Source organism: Rhagoletis zephyria, unplaced genomic scaffold (assembly GCF_001687245.7).
Source record: "Rhagoletis zephyria isolate East Lansing unplaced genomic scaffold, Rhagoletis_zephyria_1.1 Rzeph_scaffold_01184, whole genome shotgun sequence".
Classification (NCBI taxonomy): Eukaryota; Metazoa; Arthropoda; class Insecta; order Diptera; family Tephritidae; genus Rhagoletis; species Rhagoletis zephyria.
Genome location: NW_016158268.1, coordinates 103,417 through 124,854, shown reverse-complemented (window position 1 = coordinate 124,854; position 21,438 = coordinate 103,417). Strand labels below are relative to the sequence as shown.

At 35.8% G+C, this 21,438-nt stretch overlaps 1 protein-coding gene across 1 annotated transcript in view; it reads left to right on the top strand.

Moving 5' to 3' along the window:
* Positions 1 to 1,633: 1,633 nt before the first annotated feature.
* Positions 1,634 to 21,438, top strand: part of LOC108363082 (dendritic arbor reduction protein 1) — a 49,276-nt gene continuing 29,471 nt past the window's right edge. The window contains exons 1-3 of the mRNA XM_017616344.1: positions 1,634 to 1,856; positions 10,770 to 10,805; positions 15,524 to 15,575. Of these exons, the coding sequence (XP_017471833.1) occupies positions 1,845 to 1,856; positions 10,770 to 10,805; positions 15,524 to 15,575 (100 nt within the window). The 5' untranslated portion in view covers positions 1,634 to 1,844. The remainder of the gene's footprint in view (positions 1,857 to 10,769; positions 10,806 to 15,523; positions 15,576 to 21,438) is intronic.

Genomic DNA, 21,438 nt, shown 5'->3' with positions numbered 1-21,438 from the left:
CTGGCAATAATTTACAAAAAAAAAAGCCACCTAAAAAAGCAAATCCTTTCCTTTTCGTACCTAAATGGCCTCAAGCATAATAAAATTGTTGAATATACAATACATTTTATTGTAATATTTGTAAACTCAAGTAGCGCAGATTAAACTGTCCATCCTGAGAGTGGATAAGCTTTTCTTTAGACACAAATCGAATCGAAGCGACGGGAATGGTAGACTCGTTGGCGCCGGCAATGTTGGCTTTCTCTAACATACTCGCACACAGAAATGCGGTTCACTCTTCAATTAAGAAGCCACATTGATTTTCAAACTTATTGCAAATAGTTTTCAACACACATGTCACTCAATCCACCCTAATATCAATGCTTTTAAGCTACAATTTATTTATGCTGGAATTAGAACAAACCTAATGCGCAAAATGGCTGCATATTATACACACATGTATGCGTTCATTATGCCGTTGCATAGTCATGGGTGGTGCCAATCAAAGGCAATTGCTCACAATTGAAATTCCAAAAAATGATAAAAACCCATCAGCGCACCCAGCTTAATAAGTGTTAGCCACCGAGCCGTGACAAGCCGCCACAAGCGATTTTAACTGCCTTTGAGTAGTTAAATCATCGCGGTAGGTGTTGCCATTGCCGCGACCCTCGCAATGCGACTCCTCCACTGTGTTACTTTTTTGCTTAATTCAACGGCACATGTGTGCTTACCTTACTATGTATGATATGTATGTAGGTTTGTATATCTACATATATGTAAAATATCTTCACTTACTTTATAGAGAATGCTGCTATATTTTGTTTAGCGGATCTGCTCACCCAAACACACACACACACACACACATCATATTATGTATGTACTACATACAGATTGATTAGGACAGGAAGTGCAACTTTAGTGTTTATGTTGGAATGATTAACAATAATTCAGTTGTGCTTTAAATTTAACCAATCGAGAAAAAAAGTGAAACACACACAAACCCAGTATCTACATGCAGTGGGTGTTGCAAGAAGGAAAAGAAGAGTTGCAATCATTGAAAATGCAAGCATAAAACGATAGACGATAAAAAATTAGTAAATTTTGCGTTCGCGTTTACTCGTTCAACATTTACTGCGTTTGCCTGTCGCTGTCGAGTGGTGCAAACTTTTTCTGCATCGTAAATTTTTCGTTTATGGGCTGCGGAGACGACACCGGTCGCTTGATGATTGCTGCTAGCAGCACGTCGCGTCACGCACCGTAAGCACCGCCTGCTCCCCTACGCCGCGCCGCGCCGCGCTGCAACGCCCGGCTCCGCCCCTGCGCGGCACTTGAGCCCCACATCCATAGTCTTGCACAAGCCGCAAGCATTTATTTGCACAATGCATCAAGCGTGCGCCACTGCATCAATTGTGCCAGTTTTGCTTGAATTCCTTATTGCAGACATTTGCCAGCAATAATTGTGAAGATAAAACCGCGGTGGCTGAAGTAATAACACATGCAATAAAAACAACAACAATAAGAACAACAGTGGCAACGCAACCAACAACAACAATCAACAGGTGTCATTGCTTTCTGCGCTGCGCCGCTGTGCTGGCTGTTTGTTTGTGTGCGTGTGTGTATGTATGAGTGTGTGTGTGTGTGGTTTAGTATGGGTCGAAATAAGGCTAAGCACATACGCACGCACTTGCACTTGCACTCGGTCGAACGCATGCGCACACACTTCCATATGACATACTATTCAAGGCACTCGACAACATCGAAAGCACTTGCAACATTGGCGTCGTCAACATCGACGTCATCGAAAGAGTAGCTACAGCAATAGCGACAAAAGACGGTTTTTGTTTTGCTGACTGTTTTACTATTTAATGGTTTTCATGGTAAGTATCATCCACACATCCATCCATCCATCTTTGCTTTCAATTTCAACTAAAACTATATTAAAAATAAATAAATATAAATACATAAATACTACACCTATGCGAGTATGGCTGTAAGTAAAAATCAAATCTGTAATTGAATGATAAAGATGAGTTCCAAATGTATGTACATTAGGGTGATCCTTAAAAAATCAAATGAACGACTTTTTCCAGTCTCACCCCCTCAATCGGTAATGCCACAGTCACAGATATCACATATAAATGTTGGTCCCAATAGGAGACGGTTAAATACAGGGGGCAAAGTTAAGATTCCTCTATAGAGACTTAAAAACATTAAAATTAGTTTTGTTTTCATCTAATACCCAAAATCGATAGTTTCATAGTCGAAAATATCAACTATAAATTTTGGTCCCGACTGGAGTCGGTTAAGACGTCTTCATAGGGTAATCTGAACTTTGTTCCCTGTGCGACACGCCTTAACCGTCCCCAACCGGAACCTAAATTTATATGTGATATCTTCGACTATAGTAGCATCGACGTACGAGTTGAGGCTTACGAAATCTGGTGTAAAAATTAGTTTCCTACATTTAAGGGCCAACCTAATGCACATATATGATCAAATGCTTGCCCGCTTTGTTGGGTGTGTTTGAATTGTGTAAAATGTTAAATCTGACATAAGGAAGCTGTGGCTTCTTCTGCTTTCCATGAACTGGAATGGGCACTTGGCTCAAAATAGGCGAAAAAACCAACATCTGAAGAAGCCCACGCTCAAGTAGCCATCGCCCTAGTACGTATGAATACACTTACATCATAAAAATGTGCATACATACATATGTAAATAACGTCACGATAGCTCTCACTGTTCGCAATCAATCGCTTGACTTTTATAACGATCTATTCATCACAGGTCTACACTACACCATCCATCGCACAAATCCACACGTACCCGTACTCGTAACATGGCACTTACGGCAAGTGGGTACACTACTCGAAATCGAAATGCAGAGAATTGAAAATACATACAAATATGAAAAAAAAATATACAAAGTATGACAACTACATACATATTTTTACAAACTGCAAGCGATTTTTGTAGTGAAGTTAACAAGAAAGATAACAAAAAATTAAAAATAAACAAAAGGGAGAAGATGCTTATTTGTATACGCGGGAAAACGCATGCATTTCTCTTTATGTAGTTATTCATGAAATTTGCATGTCATTCCATGTAAAACTAGCCATCCTTAAGTATGTACGTATTTCAAAATATTCTATTTATACCCAAGGCAGTTTGAACAGGTAGTATCATTAGATCAGCTGATTCGTTTTTTTTATCTTTTGGTCTCGTAAAGTAACCATAATATCATAATAACCTATCCTATCATAATAAAGTCAAACTGTTTTCACAGTCAGATGTATGTACATATTTTACGCCATATATGAAATAATGACATATTATTTTTTTAAAGTTTCGTGTTTTTCGCCTTGGTTAATGATACATTCTCCCAGGTAGAGAATGTTTTTCCCAGCATTGACGCCTCGATTCCAACAGGTACCACATTTTGGGCAAAATTGGTATCTGTGTAGCGATTTGGCCGTCAGGTTTATGTTGCAACACTTTGCACAAAGTTTGGTTGTTCTGAATTCATTAACCATCAGAATATCTGCATGCCGTTGTTTTAGTGCTGCGATTTGTAACCGATTTGGTGTACGCCGATATCCGCGTGTTGGCCAGTTCGCAGCGATCTCGGTGGAACCTATACATATCAACGAACTCTCTTTTGTGTTTGGTACCAGTTGTTTCGCAATGTGGTTGCAGGTTTTTTTTTTGTCGGCAAATGTACTTCTTCAATTTCAGCCGAGCCATCTTTCTTTTCGAGAAAATTTGTTGCTTTTGTTCTAGTATCGCAGGTTGAAATTTACAGTATTCACGAAAGTTCGATGAATTCGCAGACAATTCTGATTGTATCGTGAAATCTTTCGTATATTTATGTAGTTTATTTTTGAGCGAATAGACACCAGAAAGGTTCTGATAACATGCATTTTTTATTTTCACAGGACGTTGTTCTGGATGCCAGCTAAAACTAGCCGGCGGCACCCAGGATCTAGTATAATTTTGTTTTTGTACTTTGTTTTATTAAATCTCCTGTACAATCTGTTTCATTTGGTTTCAGTTTTCTTTTTTTGCCTTTGGTTTCATTTTGTATTTTTTTCTTTTCCATATAAAATGATACGGACACTCCATCGGTTTGAAGTGAAGAAAACGTTTTAGTGCGCGTTGAAGGAATTTTTAAAATATTTCCCAAATTCACTTTTATCGAAGGAAGAAAATGGTCCTTTGAATAATTTTAATCGACACAATAGGTGGTACAAAGCAAATCGATAGTATCTGATGTGATGACAACCGTGTTTCTGTTGTGGAATTAGTGAAAAATTTTGTATTTCATTTATCTCATTATACCTTTTCTGTTTATACCTTTATTTCATAAATCAATTTAAATTTCCGATAATTTTTGTAAGTGCAATTTTAAAAAGTATCAAACGCTCCGCGTAGGGAGTTTTTCTTTGCTTTAAACACGATTTGTCTTGTAAAATACTTGAAGATAATGGTTTTTTTCGTCCACTGTAAAATTTGAGAAAATTAACTGAGCTAGCGATATGTACATACACACCTACATACATATCGTTACCTTAATTCACAAAGGCCGTAACAATTACTTTTTACGCAACTGCGTTTATCATAGATTTAGGTAGGATATATTAAAATACACCTTCTCAAAAATTTTTAATTGTAGGTTTTAAAAAACAAATGGAGTTATGCCACTTTTTAAAAAGTCGTATCTGCAGTTTTTGATTCAGTTTTTATAATGTTTTTTGCTTCGTCTGTAAAACAGAAAATTTGCTAGTTAGGGCTTTTGTGAATCAAGGTAAGGCATACGTATTTTATCAAATAATTTTTACAGTAATGCGTGTTTATCTAGAAATGGTGTGCCTTTAACATTATTTTTTTAGTATCTCCTTAATGTTTTGTTATGGTTTGTGATTTTGTTTAGTTAAAGCTTTGTTAAGAAATGTTGATAAAAACCAACAAAAGTGAAAAAAATTATGCTATTTTTCAATCTTGGGGTCTGCGCATCGGAAAAGGTGGCTACCCTAGGGTAAAATGAATGGTTATGAAGTACCATTCAATCCCTTGTGGAGTTTATATGGAGGGAAAAAATGTTTTTAATTTAATTTTTTTAAGTATAAGTTTTCTGGTATCCTTTACAACGATACTAATTGTTTAAAAATCGGTTTGTAATTTTTTTGTTTAAAATATTATTTTTAAAGGTATTTTTTTGTTGTTTCTCAAATTTTTTTATACGAAGTATTCAAACATGCATACCAAAGAAAGGGTATTTAATCGCCTTTACAACGATAGCAAATTTTTAAAAATCGGTTTGTAATTTTTTTGTAAATTTGTGTTTTTTATAAAAAAAGCTATTTTTCATTTTAAGTGTTTTATTTACAAATTTTTATAAACGAAGCATACAAATACGAATATCAGAAGAAAGATGGTTTGATTGCACTTACAACGATATCAACTTCCTAAAAATCGATTAGTAATTTTTTTGTTTAAAATATTTTTTTTTATAATAAAAAAAGGATTTTTTCCTTTTAAATGTTTTTTCTTAAATTTTTACATACAAAGTATACAAATATGCATATCAGAAGAGAAGAAGGGGGTCTAATGACATTTACAACGATACCAACTTTTTAAAAATCGGTTCAAAATTGTTTGAAATACAAGGTTTTTAATTTTTCGAAGACCCGATCTTTGCCCCCTTATAGCACCTGTAATATAAGTTTGCAAAAAAAAAGTTATNGACATTTACAACGATACCAACTTTTTAAAAATCGGTTCAAAATTGTTTGAAATACAAGGTTTTTAATTTTTCGAAGACCCGATCTTTGCCCCCTTATAGCACCTGTAATATAAGTTTGCAAAAAAAAAGTTATAAACCATTTAAATAAGAGCAAAAGCACGGTATACGACTGTATTTTTAGTTTTTTAGTTATTTACATACATACATTACAAAGATCCTATTTCGAACTTCGAAGGCTCTTATCTCGATTACGGAGGCTAACTTCGAAATACGGAGAAATTACTTTTTTACCTATGACTCAATCTCTTAAAAAAAATGGTTAGGTCCAATACCCAGCGGAGTGCTGTACAGTGTAATGATTCTAGTATCTTCATTTGTGTATATTGTAGCTATCAATATCTTATAAAGAGAAGTGTAAAATTTTTTTATCTAAAACTAATAAAGTTAGTAGGACGAAATTCGAGGATGTGGTAGTTAACATATTAGTCCTTGACGTATATTTTTTTCAAAAATAAACATTGGAAATATTCAAGTATATTCAAAGATAAAGTTTTAAAACGACATTTTCAATAATTGTTCGTCCTGGTGCACCCAAAAATTATTATTTTTTTTTTATAATGATACTCATATTGTTATTCTACAATGCATCGAATCTTTTAAATAATTTTTTTATTCAATCATATTTTAGAAATATCAAAGTCCTTTTAAAAAAATCCTGACATCAAAGAGAAAAACTAAAAGCGCAGTTTTACTATATTTGACCCNATCTTTTAAATAATTTTTTTATTCAATCATATTTTAGAAATATCAAAGTCCTTTTAAAAAAATCCTGACATCAAAGAGAAAAACTAAAAGCGCAGTTTTACTATATTTGACCCCCAGTTTTGTGAATATATTGACTTTTTCGTGTGTTTGAAAAATGTTTGGCTTTTGTCGCACGGTGTCATCTTAAAAACCGAAAAATATTAAACAAACTCCAATAGTAGTGAGCCTCAATCTTCGCGAAAAAATATATCTGGACATTCATTAAATTAATGAAATTTTTGCACATGCACTTCTCAACTGCCATGAAATAAAACTTTCTTAAGTTATAACTTGATGGTAGTTCAAAGTATGATCGACCTATTCTTATGCATCCTCCGGACACTGCAAAAGTGCGAGGATGTGCTATAGTTAAATAGATTAGAATTTCCCCCCGATTCGCTCGTAGTTACTTGAATTATTATCTCGTTAGTTGGTAGCAGCACAAAGCACCTAAATTACGAGAGTCTAATAAAATCGTACGGGCTCATCCTATCCGTGCAGATTGTGGTCATATTGGGCTTGCCATATTCATGCATCATCTATACATATAAGACGTCTTCGAACGTGTGTAGATACTCGTACAAGTATGTATGTATGCGTGTAACTCTAATTTCATATTTGCGCCTTGCAAACGATTTTTCATAAGCAACAAAGCGTCACAATGTTGTTGTTGTACTTATATGTATGTATATACATATATTGACCGCTTTCAGTGGTTTGACTCGTAAGGTTATTCCCGTAGTTGATGTTAGCTGGTTCTTGATTTGTGATCGATGGAGTGTCATTGTTTACTACGTTGGACGTTAACACTTTGACACCGTGTACGATGCCGCACATGTGGGGCAATATAACTTAGTTGCAAGTTGCAAGTGTGCTTATGCGTCGTTGCATGCACCACAAGATGTGGTGCCCTCTTTCGCTTTATTTGGCTTAGCGTTGAATATCAAGTGCAGCAGCTGTGCTGTTAACTAGTGCATACATACAGACATACAGACATACATACATACATATAACTGGCAGCCAATTTGAAAGACTGTTTGGAAGTTTAGCCGGCATGTTGGCTTGCTGGCTGGTTAGCTAAGCTGATCGTTTGCCTNACTGGCAGCCAATTTGAAAGACTGTTTGGAAGTTTAGCCGGCATGTTGGCCTGCTGGCTGGTTAGCTAAGCTGATCGTTTGGCAGGCCGGCCGGCCGGCCGTCTGTGCTTGACACCGCTAAGCGGCTGTTCGATTTTTAGCTCTCGGTACGTTAATAGTGCCCATTGGAATGCCACTTGCGACTGAAAATCGTTCCCATAAATCTCACAGCGGTCGACTATAGTTTAAAAAGCTTATCACTCCGTGTGATTCCATTTAATTCGCGGCGATTCAATTGGCATTTGGATCAACACCGATTTGAACTTAAAGTGGCAGCGCCTTATGTTTCACTGACAGCTGCTGGCACTTTGCACAGATTAACTACACCAATTATTGCAGAGATTCCCACTGAAGACTGCCACTGTTGACAGATGGAATATACGGAGAGCGTGATCATTTTATTTAACAAATGTCGCACTGGACATCTAGAAATCTATTTTGTACGACTAAGTGACATAAATAACATCAACATTGTCTTGTACTTTTCGACAGTTCCATGGGGGAAATCAATAAACGCATATCTTTTAAATCATAGTCTTGTTGAATTTTTTATCGAGTTACGAGTACAATTTTTTTTTTAATTTTTTTGCACATTTTTTTAGTTCAACCTTGATTGGGCAACTTGTTTTTCATTTTTATTTAAAGATACAATGCTGTATACTATGTATTTTGAATGGATGTGGGCCTACTATGTATTTCAAAGTAGGGGCATTAGATTGTGACTGGTGGGGCATTTGAATCCAGAATTTTATCAACTGTGAATTACAAATACTTATGCATGTAACTATTGAATAGAATCCCTTTCAAAAAAATATCAAAACAATTTCTAAATTATTTGCAACTCTTATTTGATTGAATGTGGCCGGTGGGACTATTTTCAAATTCGAATTTTAGCCAAAAACTCTAGATTTTCAAGCATGAAATAATTTGTAGATCAAGTAGGCCTTAAAGCGTGTTTAGATACATGGTTCAACTTTTTACAGACAACTAGTCGAATTAAAAGGTCGATGAGGAGTTGAATAGCAAAAAGGTGGCCGACCCTGTTTACACGTGGCGATTTAGTATAAAAATAAAATTCGAGACTTCAAGTTCTAACAAGCGATATAGATGGTTAGAAAAAACTTTAGTGATGACAGTTCAGTCTGAAACATATTCTAACCAAACAAAGTACTTTTTGTGTAAATGCAAGATTGCACTTTTTGAATATAAGCCCACAATAGGTATTTTAAAAGCAATCAGTTTCAGTCTTTCTCTGCTCCTATCCAAAAGGACCCCAAGTGTCTCACTTGAGTGCTACAAGGTATATCAAGGTTGAAGGCTTTTATCCAGTATGGTAGGTAACCATCAATTTTTCAAAAGAAATCTGTGGCAAAGAATGCCTTAGGAGAGGCACATCTTCGAAATACATCTACCTTATGTCTGAGAGTCAGGCCGCCTTACTAGCACTGAAGTCCCACATAGCGCCATCAAAGCTGTTATAATATTTCTTCAATACCCTAAACGCTCTTGAGACCAAGAATAGTACTACTGCGCCTTGTACCGGGGTACCAGGAACATGAAGGAAACGAATAGGTAAGCACAGAGCTATCATAAAATTTCATTGACAGCGAAAATCTAACAGATTAAATGAATCGTATTCGTGAGAAATAGCTTAAAGTATGGGCGAAGAGTAAGTCAAGGATCATCCAAAGTGTTCCCTTAGGTGTAAATATATGCACATACATATGTACATACGTATATACGTTTTTTGTCGGTATCCTTAATTTCATACCTGTTCGAAAGGAGCCGCTGGAAAAATTCTCTTTGCATCATTCGAAACGCTTTAGAATTAAATTAAATTAAATACCATTTGTACAAATGTTACGAGCATTTGACTCTTCTTGTTTTCTCGTAAAGCCGCGCGTGTAAAAATGAATTTTATAGTTGCTGTTGCAGTTAATGTTGCACAGTAGCGATTACGAAGCTTAGTCGCTTGTTTCAGATGCAAGTGCAGTAGCGACGGGCATTATGGTAATCGACTCTTCCACAATAGCTCAGCCAATATACATACTCGGCTAAGTGTTGTCATTAAAAATTTATTGGTAAAAGTCTTAAAACACAAAGAGGCAATTAGCAGCGATTTGCTGTAAGGAACAGGAGATTTTTACTGAATGATTCCTAACCACCTCGTAACTTTCAAGGTAGCTGCTCATAATAATAAGCATGTAATAAAAAGCCAACAAATGTTTTGAAACGCTTGCTAAGTGCACAATTTCAATTGCAACAGGAGGTCGGCGCTTAACCATGTGCTTAGAGTTAAAGGATCCCAAATGCATAAATCTGAATTGCAATTGCAAAATCTCCCAACAGAAAATATTTATAGGTATACAATGCAACTAAATATGTTGTAGTCGGTGCTTGAGGTACGAAAACAAATGCCTATGTATATATCTATTGATATGATTTTGTTCAGGATTTGCATAGGAAATATGTTTGTAGACAAATATTTATCAAGTTTACAACCAGGGTTTCGTTGGAAATAATTTAAACTATAATGGCCGATAAGAAAAAAGAACACTGTTAAGCTCTAACTGTTAGGTACGCAGGCATTTACGTATATACATACATATGTATATAAGTACTTGTATTTAGAAGCAAATCTGAATGTGAATGCCTCATGGTTTTAATGCGCTTTCGGTTGCAATTCGCAATGGTAATGCCGCCACTGGTCAGGCTGATGTGAGTTTCTTGAGGGATTACTCAAGCACATCGCTTTATATGTACATACATATGTATGTACTCGTACGTATGTAAGTGGTAGTGCATAAGATCCTGCCATGCCGCCAAAGTTCTTTTTCGTACACGAGGTGTAGCCTAAAAACCATGCAAATGGTTAGTTAACTCCATCGATCTATTAATTATCATTTGCTGATTTCAGATTTGTATTTTAATGGCAATCATTAATTTAGCCAATATCCGGCCTACACACATCAACACATACATTCATACGTACACACATACCTACATTGATAGAAAAAAATATCTGTATGTATATGAATAAGTGTGGTTTTTTTAGTTGAATAAATAATTAAATGCACATGCATGAAACTAACGCGTAACTTCTTTTTCAGAATGGCCTGGGACCTGACCCTCTGCCAGCGAAGGAGGTGAGTAAACTTGCATCAAATATCTTGCAATATTGTGTAGAATTTGGTTTGTTATCTTAACCTTCTGCTACTGACGAGACCGAATTTTCCAGATAAAAATATATATATGTTCGATATATATTAATAAACTTTTCTTCGATTTAAACTGGAAATTTCGGGAAAAATGTCGAACCTTCGGTGTCTGTCAGACTACCACGTCAGTCGCAGAGGGTTAAATAAAGATCGCAACCAAGCGACGGCAAGTAGTTATTGATATTTTAATACCCGAGCGCACTTGCACGAGCGGTTCAGTGCGAATCATAATTTTAATTCTAAGCCAGAGAAAAGCTAGATCATTTAAACTTCCACATCGTTTATCATTAGGGCAAACTGTCCATTTATGGAACAACTTCANAAAAAAAAAAAAAAAAAAAAAAAAAAAAAAAAAAAAAAAAAAAAAAGTTCGTGTCTTAAGTCTTTCGTTAAAAAGTATGTACAGAAAAGATTTGTTCCCGTTTTGTTCTTTGTCAGATATTCCTAAAATTTTAGGTAAAACACTGCGGAAGGTTTTTTTGAAATTTACCCTGGTATTCAGTGAGCCAAACAACAGTGAGGACAAAAGAGAAGAACAACAACATATCCGATATCCAGGACCACTGAGATGTCGCAAACATACTTAGATTTTATGCACAGATTACAAGACGCCTTCACAAATTTCTCCATTTACTTTTATATGAGTAGAAAGATATGCTTCTACTTGAAAAATATATAACCATCTGCTCGAAATTTTTATGAATACAGACAGGAGGATTTCCTCCATATTTTGCAAGTATAAGCATATGCTTTTATGTATGAATGCTAAATTTGAGACTAGAAATTAGTGACTTGAGATGATTTGGGTATTCAGTAAGAGAGGGGGCAAAGCCCTAGAATGCCACTCCAGAGATCTGAATTCGAGTCCTCCTCGGGCAGCAGTTGTTTTTTTTTCGTTTAAATTTTAGATTTTAATGTCTTAAAAACAAAAGAAAATATGTTTTCTAATGATTTTTATATGGTATTAGAGTATTTCGGCTTATTCCCTTATGAAATTGTTGTTGAACAAATATTTCCTAGCTTCATTTTTGCGTTTATCTTTTTAATAAAATAAGAATCTTTAATCTTTTCCTCCATATTTTCCTTTTTGTGGCCTGCTCAGAGCTAGCTGACAAATAAGTGACGTGAGACAGCTTACTGAATACCAAATAATCTCAAAATCGATATTCACCACGAAAAGAGACTGCTTACTGAAAACCAGTGTTGGCTTCGAACATGTCTTTTGTTCTCAGTCCCTGATATAAAGTATGCTCGACAATTTATTTTATAGAATTTGGCTCTTTTTGTTTTGTTTCTATTCAGATTTATTTTTAATTAAATGTTGGTAGCATAAAGAGCAAATTTCAAGACGCTAAAAATTCGCGTTTGTTTTTAAATTATTATTATTTTTTTTTTTCTATAACATTGAAGTTAAACTGTTGCCAGTCAGTTGTACACAGTTGCCGTTATACAAGAAATAGTGACATCTTTATTTCGAAAATTTTCGTGTTTTTCGTTTTGCTTGATGAAGAGAATATTGCGTCTGTTTCTGAGAGTGTTGCTGAAGACCGTGAAATGTCGATTCGTCGCCGTTCGCAGCAATTGGGTTTGCGAAACACATTTCGAACCGAACACTGATTTTGGTAATAAAATTCAATGATTTGCAAGCGTTGCTCGTTAGTAAGTCTATTCATGATGAAATGTCAAAGCATACTGAGCATCTTTCTCTTTGACACCATGTCTGAAATCCCACGTGATCTGTCAAATACTAATGCATGAAAATCCTAACCTCAAAAAAATCACCCGTTACATTCTCCCAGGTAGAGAACGTTTTTCCCAGCATTGGCGTCTCGATTCCAACAGGTACCACATTTTGGGCAAAATTGGTACCTGTGCTGCGATTTGGCCGTCAGGGTGAATTCATTAACCATCAGAATATCTGCTTGCGGTTGTTTTAGTGCTGCGATTAGTAACCGATTTGGTGTACGCCGATATCCGCGTATTGGCGAGTTCGCAGCGATCTTGGTGGAACCTATACATATTGACGTACTATCTTCTCTGTTGGGTACCAGTTTTTTCGCAGTGTGGTTGCAGGCTTTTTGTCAGCAAATGTACTTCTTCAACTTCAGACGAGCCACCTTTCTTTTCGAGAAAATTTTTTGCTTTTGTTCTAGTATCTTAAGTTGAAATTTACAGTATTCACGAAAGTTCGATGAATTCGCAGACAATTCTGATTGTATCGTGAAATCTTTCATATATTTATGTAGTTTTATTTTGCGAGAATAGAAACCAGAAAGGTGTTGATAATACGAATTTTTGATTTTCACAGGCCAATTTTGTTTTCATATTTTGTTGCACGTAGTTTTAATAAATGTCCTGTACAATCTGTTTCATTTGGGGTCAGTTTTCTTTTTTTGCCTTTGGTTTCATTTTTTTTTTTTTTTTTCAAACAAAATGATACCGACAATTTTGAAATATTTTCCAAATTCACTTTTATCGAAGGAAGGAAATGGTCCTTTGAATAATTTTAATCGACACAATAGGTGGTACAAAGCAAATCGATCGTATCTCACGTGATGACAACCGTGTTTCAGTTGTGGAATTAGTACAAAATTTTTTATTTCCTTGATTTCATTATACCGTTGCAGGTCCTAAAATAATGCAAGACCAAAATATTTTTACGTTCCCTATTTCGTGTAGTTTCGTTCCGTTCCATTTTAAATCGGTACGCATGCGTTCTAGTAACGCTTCATCTGGGATATTTTTGGAATTTTTATCGAATAGGTAGCTCGGTGTATTACATAAATACCTTTTTTTTGTCTTCTTCAAATTTGAAATATTTTCTGTGCCGAGTATAACAGTGCATCCAAATATTGTTATTCCCCATTTGTTGTATTGTTTCCCTAATAAAAGCGCTACCAACCTTCATAAGTACATATGTATGTATGCGTGACAAAGCTGTAAAACACGTCTGCGACTAATTGAGTAAACATTGTATCAAAATTATTGCGTTATGTACTGTAATTGATGGCAAATTAGTAAACTATGTTCGCCTCATATGTTATGGCTATTGGCTATTTATTGCAGCTACATACATTTATATTGCAATATGTACATATGTATGTAGTAAGTGCGTGATCTATTTCTTTCAAGTGCGCTTTTTTCCTCGACATTGATACACTAACGATAGCCACATTTACGTTGTTGGTACATGCCAATGCAACGCTCTAGTTCTTGTTTGTGGTACTTGCTGCACTCGCCACTCGCATGTTATCTATTAAGTCAACGAAATTGCCATTATAAATCACTTGGCTTTATTTGTCGGCTTGTCGGCGCGCGCAACAATAATGTGCAACCAGAGTTTGTATTGAAAGCCAATCGTTTATTGACGATCGTCAATTGGAATTGATTTTAATAGCTAACCTGATCTAGCTTTTTATATTCGTTATACAAATGCATTAGAAATAAATCCATACTTCCGTAAACAAAAAAAATATATCATAATAAATTCAACGAATTCCTAAAAGTTTAGTTTCTGCGCGCCACAAAAAAGCTTTAATCAGTCTGCCGGATCCGTAATGCGGTCAAGATGCGTCATAAAGGTTAATCGAACTGAGCCAATTTACACCCACATTGAATTTGAATCTAAGGTAAGAAGTTTACAAGCTAAAAAAGCAAATAACAACGTTGCATACTTATTATTGCAATTGCATATTCCCCGTCTGTTGCAACTTGCAAATGTGTTACCAGACGGTTTCCCTGCAGGGTGAATGCATAACTATACAAACATACGTACATACATACATTTACAAGCATACCTACACACATACAAATGCATGCGAGTAAGTGCATGAAGATCATGCTTGATATCAACCACATGCTGTTAGAATCGCCTACTCGCACATCGCCGGTTGACATTTTAATAATTTTCGTTACAAGTGGAAAGATGTTCGCGCGTTGTTCCGTGTTTACTTCCCACCGGCGTTTTGTGTTATGAAAAGTACAAACATTAACGGCACAAACAATGAATTCAAACACTCAAATTAATTGCGTTAACACATTAGTTTTGTTATTCAACATATTTCTGGAGCAATTTTTGTTTACAAAGTACTTTTTTATCATCTGGTGATTTGCTAAATTATACGATATTTTTAATATGCCGCTGCGGCGGATTGGTCATAGGTACCACTCCGTAGGAGCTGGGTTCGATCCCAAAGTTTTTTCGCAGTCGCCCCTCGGCAGCCAATGCAAAAGCTCCGACGGTATTTCTGCTATGAAATGTATCTTAATTGCACTTAACAAATAAGCAATCGAGATTTTGGCAATTAATTCGTATTAAAACATCTCAATATACATACATATACGTAAATATACGTAAATATATACAAACAGTTGCAAATCGGTACATTGCGTATTTTATCAGAGACAAAACAATGTATTTTCGCTTGACAGACGAACAGAAACGAAGAAGTTCGCAACAGTGACAAAAGTAGGGACGCTCCCTAGATGATTTTGCAAATCTACTATTAGCATTGAATATACATACGTATGTATGTTTGTATGAATTTTTCTTACTAACTCGTTAGATCTATCTACATACATATGTACATATGTATGTGTGTACATTTCTGTAAATTTAATTATAATTATTTTTTATTTCATTACAGGCAGAGGGACCTCCGGTTCAAATGGAACCAGTTGACCTTAGCTNAAAAAAAAAAAAAAAAAACGATTAATCAGCTGGAATTACTTTGTACATAATTTATTCTAAGAAATTTGCACTAATGAACCACAATTAACAGTTTCGCCTATTTTTTTTTTTAATGCTTTATCACCAGCGCATATCGACGGCTGAGTGGAAGATTTCCCTATCTCGGCTGCCGGTACCAAAACGTCCTATCTCCGCAAATGTTTTTACAAACATTATATCTCAGAATTTGGTTCAAAAAAACGTCCTAACTCAACTGCCGATATATTGAATTTACATATATTGAGATAGGGAGTTTTCGAATCGGCAGCCAAGATAGGGCGATCTTCCACTCAGCCGACGATATGTAACATGTAGGAAAATTTGATATTTTACTCTGGTGAAAGAATGTCATAAGGTCAACCTAACTTACGGAATTTCAAAAAAAAAAATACCGATGGTAAAAGTTATCCATTAGTTAGTATTATTTTTTTTTTTGAAACGCTCAATATTGGTAAGCATTAATACGATATTGCTGCAAATTTTCTATAATTTTTTGTCAAACAAATTGAAGCATTAGCTCTACGTTAATATTGAGATACGGCAATGGAAACAAAGTTGGATAGTAATTTAATTAAGGAAATATTTAACCTATACGTTCTCTAACTCACGCAATGTTGTTGTTTGCTATCAAATTTTGACGTACATATGTGGTGGCATCATCTTCGAAAAATGCAAAAATCGACTTCGCTTATGGCCACGAATAATTACCGAAATTATGCCAGTGGCTGAATAGCTTTTCAATACTGTAAAACAGAAATTACAGTGTACCGTTTTTAGCCCACTAAACACCCGACACTTGAATGATTTCGTTTCCAAATTAATGAATGTTAAACGGGTATTAGCTAATTAACGCGGTTTATGTTGAGGTATCATTAATTTTGTCAAGATCTACGCTTATTAAAAATTCATACATACATATGTATGTATGTATGTATGTACATACGCAAACAGTGTTGTGCTTAACAATGGCATCGAAAACGATCGCTCATAAGACGTATTCTACGAGTCTCAAACAGAGAGGCTCAAAACAAACTATATGAATGCATTTCGTTTTGTTGATGCGCAAAAATTACTTATCAAAATAATTTCGTTACGTTTCAGAGCAGGGTAGCCAACTCATTTTTGAGAATTCCCCCGATTTCTACAATGAAATTCCCCGATTTGCCCGAAATTTCGTAAAACTCCCCACCCCATAGATATTTCCTTACGTACAAAACAAAAAAGAAGGAATTTTTATACATTACTGGTCTTGCTGTTAATTTTATTTTTAAACGTAATTCATCTACGTATTGATAAACCAAACCAAACTTTTATAAAGTTAGTTAACAAATAAAGAATAAAAATATTTTTTTATAAAAATATAGTTAGTTTTTTAACACAAACTGTATAAATCCAAGTTTCAAACTTTGTGCAATATTTGAAAAAAAACAAACTTTCGTGAAAATTTCGAGCTTTTAATTGGATTTCCAAGAAACATTTTGAGTATGCCATTTTGTAGCCCAATTCTAGAATAATAAAGTGCATGTTTCAAATGGCTAAACATTTTCATTTTAGGATTTTTCCGAAGTTTCTGCGGTTTTCTTCCATATAAAAATAAATTATGTTTATTCGCTATGTGAAAGCAAATGCGACAAAGGAAACTCTAAAAATTCAAAGCTAATTTTTAGCCATTAAAAAGTTTGTTATACTAGAATTGAACGAGCTGAAAACGGTCCATTCCCCGATTCCCCATGCAAACTGAAATTCCCCGCAAATCGGCGAGTTCCCCACGAGTGGGTTTCAGAGCTAAATTAACGAAACAGTACTCAATCGTTAACGTTGAAAGGAAATAAATCATTAGTCGTTTATACCGAAACAAAATAAATCAACGAAAAGTTGTTGTTGTACGCCATTTCCAGATCACTGTTAGCACCTAGCACCGAAACGCATGCTACAGCTTCAGCAATAACGATTGAATTTATTTTCGTTAAAAACCAAAATAGAATTATTTTGTTAATTACCTAAACCATAAAAAACTTAATCGTTTCAACAGAAACGATTGCTTAATTTTTGGAAACGCTAAAATTAACGTTTCAATGCAACCTTGGTCTCAAATATTTGTTTATGCCGCCTGATTAATACCCAAAATGCCTTGAAATTAAAACAATAGGGTATTCATCAACTTCAGCAAGTGACCTGGCTCTCGGGCAGAAGATGCTGCTCAAGCAACAACTTTGATAACATTAGTTGGTTTGAGCTGATCAGCTCTTTTGCCCGAGAGCATAACACCTTTATCGCACCACGATCTCAAAAAATAATTTTATTTAAATATGTATGTACATACATATATGTACACTAAATAGAAGATGACCCTGGGTAGAAACTCCTCGACAAAACAACAAGGAAACCCAACAACAACTTCTCAAGGTTAAATTATAAAATTCACTTTATGGACAAAAACTGGTTTTGAGGAAAGTGTCGCTTATAATACAATCCGATTACAGCGTTATCGGGGACAAACGACGCGGACGTAATGAATTTCGAAATGTTTTGTCAGCTTTTGTGTCTATTGCTCTTCACAGCACTGTACATAAAAAGCTTTGTATATACATAAGTCTATGCTATATACTTATGTATGTATTTACAGCAGCAAAGTTTTGAAGCCAAACGAACGATGGAAACATCGTAGAAAATCTTGACTAATTATAATGATTGAGATTAATACACCCAGCAGCATCGAAAGTCATTATGTGAAATGTAGTAAACAGTGTTAAAACGTTAAAATAAACGTTTTAGCCTATTAAATTTCTCTTCTTCTCCCTATTTGTCCGACTCAATGACATTGGTCGAGTCCAACAAAGCACGCCATTCGTTTTTTTTTCCTGCGCCAAATAACGAATGCTGGAAATGCCAAGTGAAGCCTCTTCCTCTGCTACCACCTGCGGGTACCGCGTTATATACATACTTGTAGGGCTGAAATGCTTCGAGTCCATTTGTTGACGGTGGGCTTTAGCCTTTCACATACATAATATGCTCGATTAGACCTTGTACATACGCAACGTTTAAGAGGCTGATCCCGAGGTAGTTGGCGCATGCGTTCATCCGAAAATGGTCAGCAGCAGTTTTGTGGTTTTTTCAGCTATTCGTGCACCGTGCTGGTCGAGCGGTGGATTGTTCCGAATTTCTTCAGATAGGTCGTTAAAACCGCAAAAAAATAAATATGGCATGGTGGCTATGTAATTACTGCAATCCGGCGTAGAGACTGACCCCAACCACTAAAGTGCAACTCTGATCTTTTAGGATTTTTTTTTAAATTTATATATGTATATATGTAGTTGTGTACATTATAGGCATCTATTTGGTGTGTGATATCGACGCCAAAATACCGCAAGGTAAAAACAGCTGTCAATTAAATGTTCAGCAGCTATAGTCAGCGTCGCCACACGATTTCATTAATTGCATACTTTGACAGGTCCATCAGAAAATGCGACTTCGCGTCGACTTCTAGACTAGTGTGTGGATTCATACATACTGCATGCATATGTATGTATGTATGTATGTATTATTTGTAGATATGTTTGTTTGAGTGCACATATGACCAAATGTAACGGTAATCATTATGAGTAAAATAATTTAAATCAGTATTTCGCTTAAAAATAATAACTATTATTGAGTTTTATTTTTTCGCTCAACCGAAATAATTATTATTTGACCTTTAGTTCATACACTTCCAACTTTTCTTTCATACAATCGTGAAGCAGAAATATTTCAAAGTGTATAAAGTAAAGCTGGGCCAGGTAGTATTTTCAGTTGAAGGCGTTTTTGAACCAAAACCTGACCGGCTGCCGAGATAGGTCGATCTTCCACTCAGGCGTCGATATGCACTGGTATGCACATAAAAATATATTTGGCCTTTGACATATGTATTTGTTTACATACGTGCATATGTACATACATACATACAAATATAGATTCGCAAATACATACATACATATGTATGTATATGCATGCCCTGTGGCCTCTAATTTTCATATTCCATCTAGGCTTTGTCCATAATAAAAGTTTTCTGCATAAATTAAATCAGTTTTAAAATAATCAATAAATCGCTGTTGAATATCACTTTGAAAATTCTGCTCACTTCATATGATTCCCACAAAACCAAAATCTAAATGGCTAACTTAGCAAAAAAAAAAAAATCATCGTTTCGCAATAGAGAAACGATCGCTCTGTCAATCGAACTTTTGTCATAAAATTCACACACAGAAAAGTAGCTCCCAGCCAGTATCATTTCGTCTATCGGGCGTTTTTTTATTGCTCTTTGAAAATGTTTTTGGCACCAAGCCCATGTTTGCAGTACTGTTTCCCCACCTTGGTTTCCACCTCGTCCTTGCCCGCGCCCTCGCCCTCTCTGCTGCCGTCATTTCTTTGTGATATGATTCCCAATGATATTGTATTTGCTTAGTAGTGCGGCAGTGCGGCTGCGCGGCATTTAAGACACTGAACCGTCTAAGCGCGTCTAAGCGCAGCGCTCCTATCCGCATGCCCATTCGCATCCGGTAATGCAACCGCGGAACTTTGACAGAACAATGAGGACAGCAGCGGCAGCAGCAACATTAACATCAAAGCGTCAGTAGTTGAGAAAAAACGCGGGTGAATCAAAAAGCAACAAAAACAAAAACAAAAACAAAAAGGATGTGTTAAGGCTGACGCTGTTGCTGCTGTTGCTGTTACTTTTGTTGTTTTTTATTGCTGCTGCTGCTGATTTTGTTGTTGTTGTTGTTCAAACTGCTCTTCTTGATGTGATTCTGGTCCGTGTGATTGTTGTTGTTTCGTCGGCGGTTTGACTGAATGACTGCCTCAAAGGTTATGTGAAAGGTCAAGTTCGTGATCGCATTCAAACATTTTTGCCAACTACTCATCTCGCGGCGATGGTGACGGCGATGCTTGCCGCCGTAGCCGCTGCGACCGCGCAGGCAGAAGACACCGAAAACAACGTCGTTACTTCTTGCATGTAACAACAACAACAACAATAGAAAGAGCACAAAAATAAGTTAGGGAATGGCAAAGAAAAATTGAAGACGAGCGTGCCACCACTACGCCACGATTTTACCATTCCACCAGCGCTTCACCATCCTACGAAATATGCAAGTATGTATGTATGTATGTATGTTTGTAACACACATTTTTCTAGCATGGCAGATGAGCGCGCACCGTTTGCGCGAACCGTTGCTTTGTATTACCGTAAGATTTACAAACACACAGTAGGTGTGAGCATGCACATTTTGTACCTATGTATGTTTGTACAAATGTGTGTTCGTATGTATGGGTGTGTGCAATACTTGTTACCAAATTAAGTGAATGTAAGCTAGCGATGAAATTGCTGTACATCACGTTGTCATGATAGGGTTTTTTGGCACCACATTCAACACTTCCCACCNACATCACGTTGTCATGATAGGGTTTTTTGGCACCACATTCAACACTTCCCACCTACATACATACATACATACAGACAGAGGTACATACTTGTTTACATAAGTAGATATGTATTATGTGTGTGCATCTGTACGTATTTGTCTATAACTGCATGCCTATAAGTCGAAATCTGCATATTCTCATATGTATGTATACAAATTACATTTTAAGGCATTCCATGTTAGCGCAAGAATAGTCATATCCATTAGATTTAGTCTACAGAATGCATTACATATTTCCAATGAAAGCAAAGTGAGATAATCAAATAAAACTGCGTTGTCAAATTACCCCAATGAAAATTTGAAAAAAAAATACTGCAAGGACTTCTGCCTTTCTTTTCTGTGGTGTAAATTATATCTAATACATATGTAGGTATGT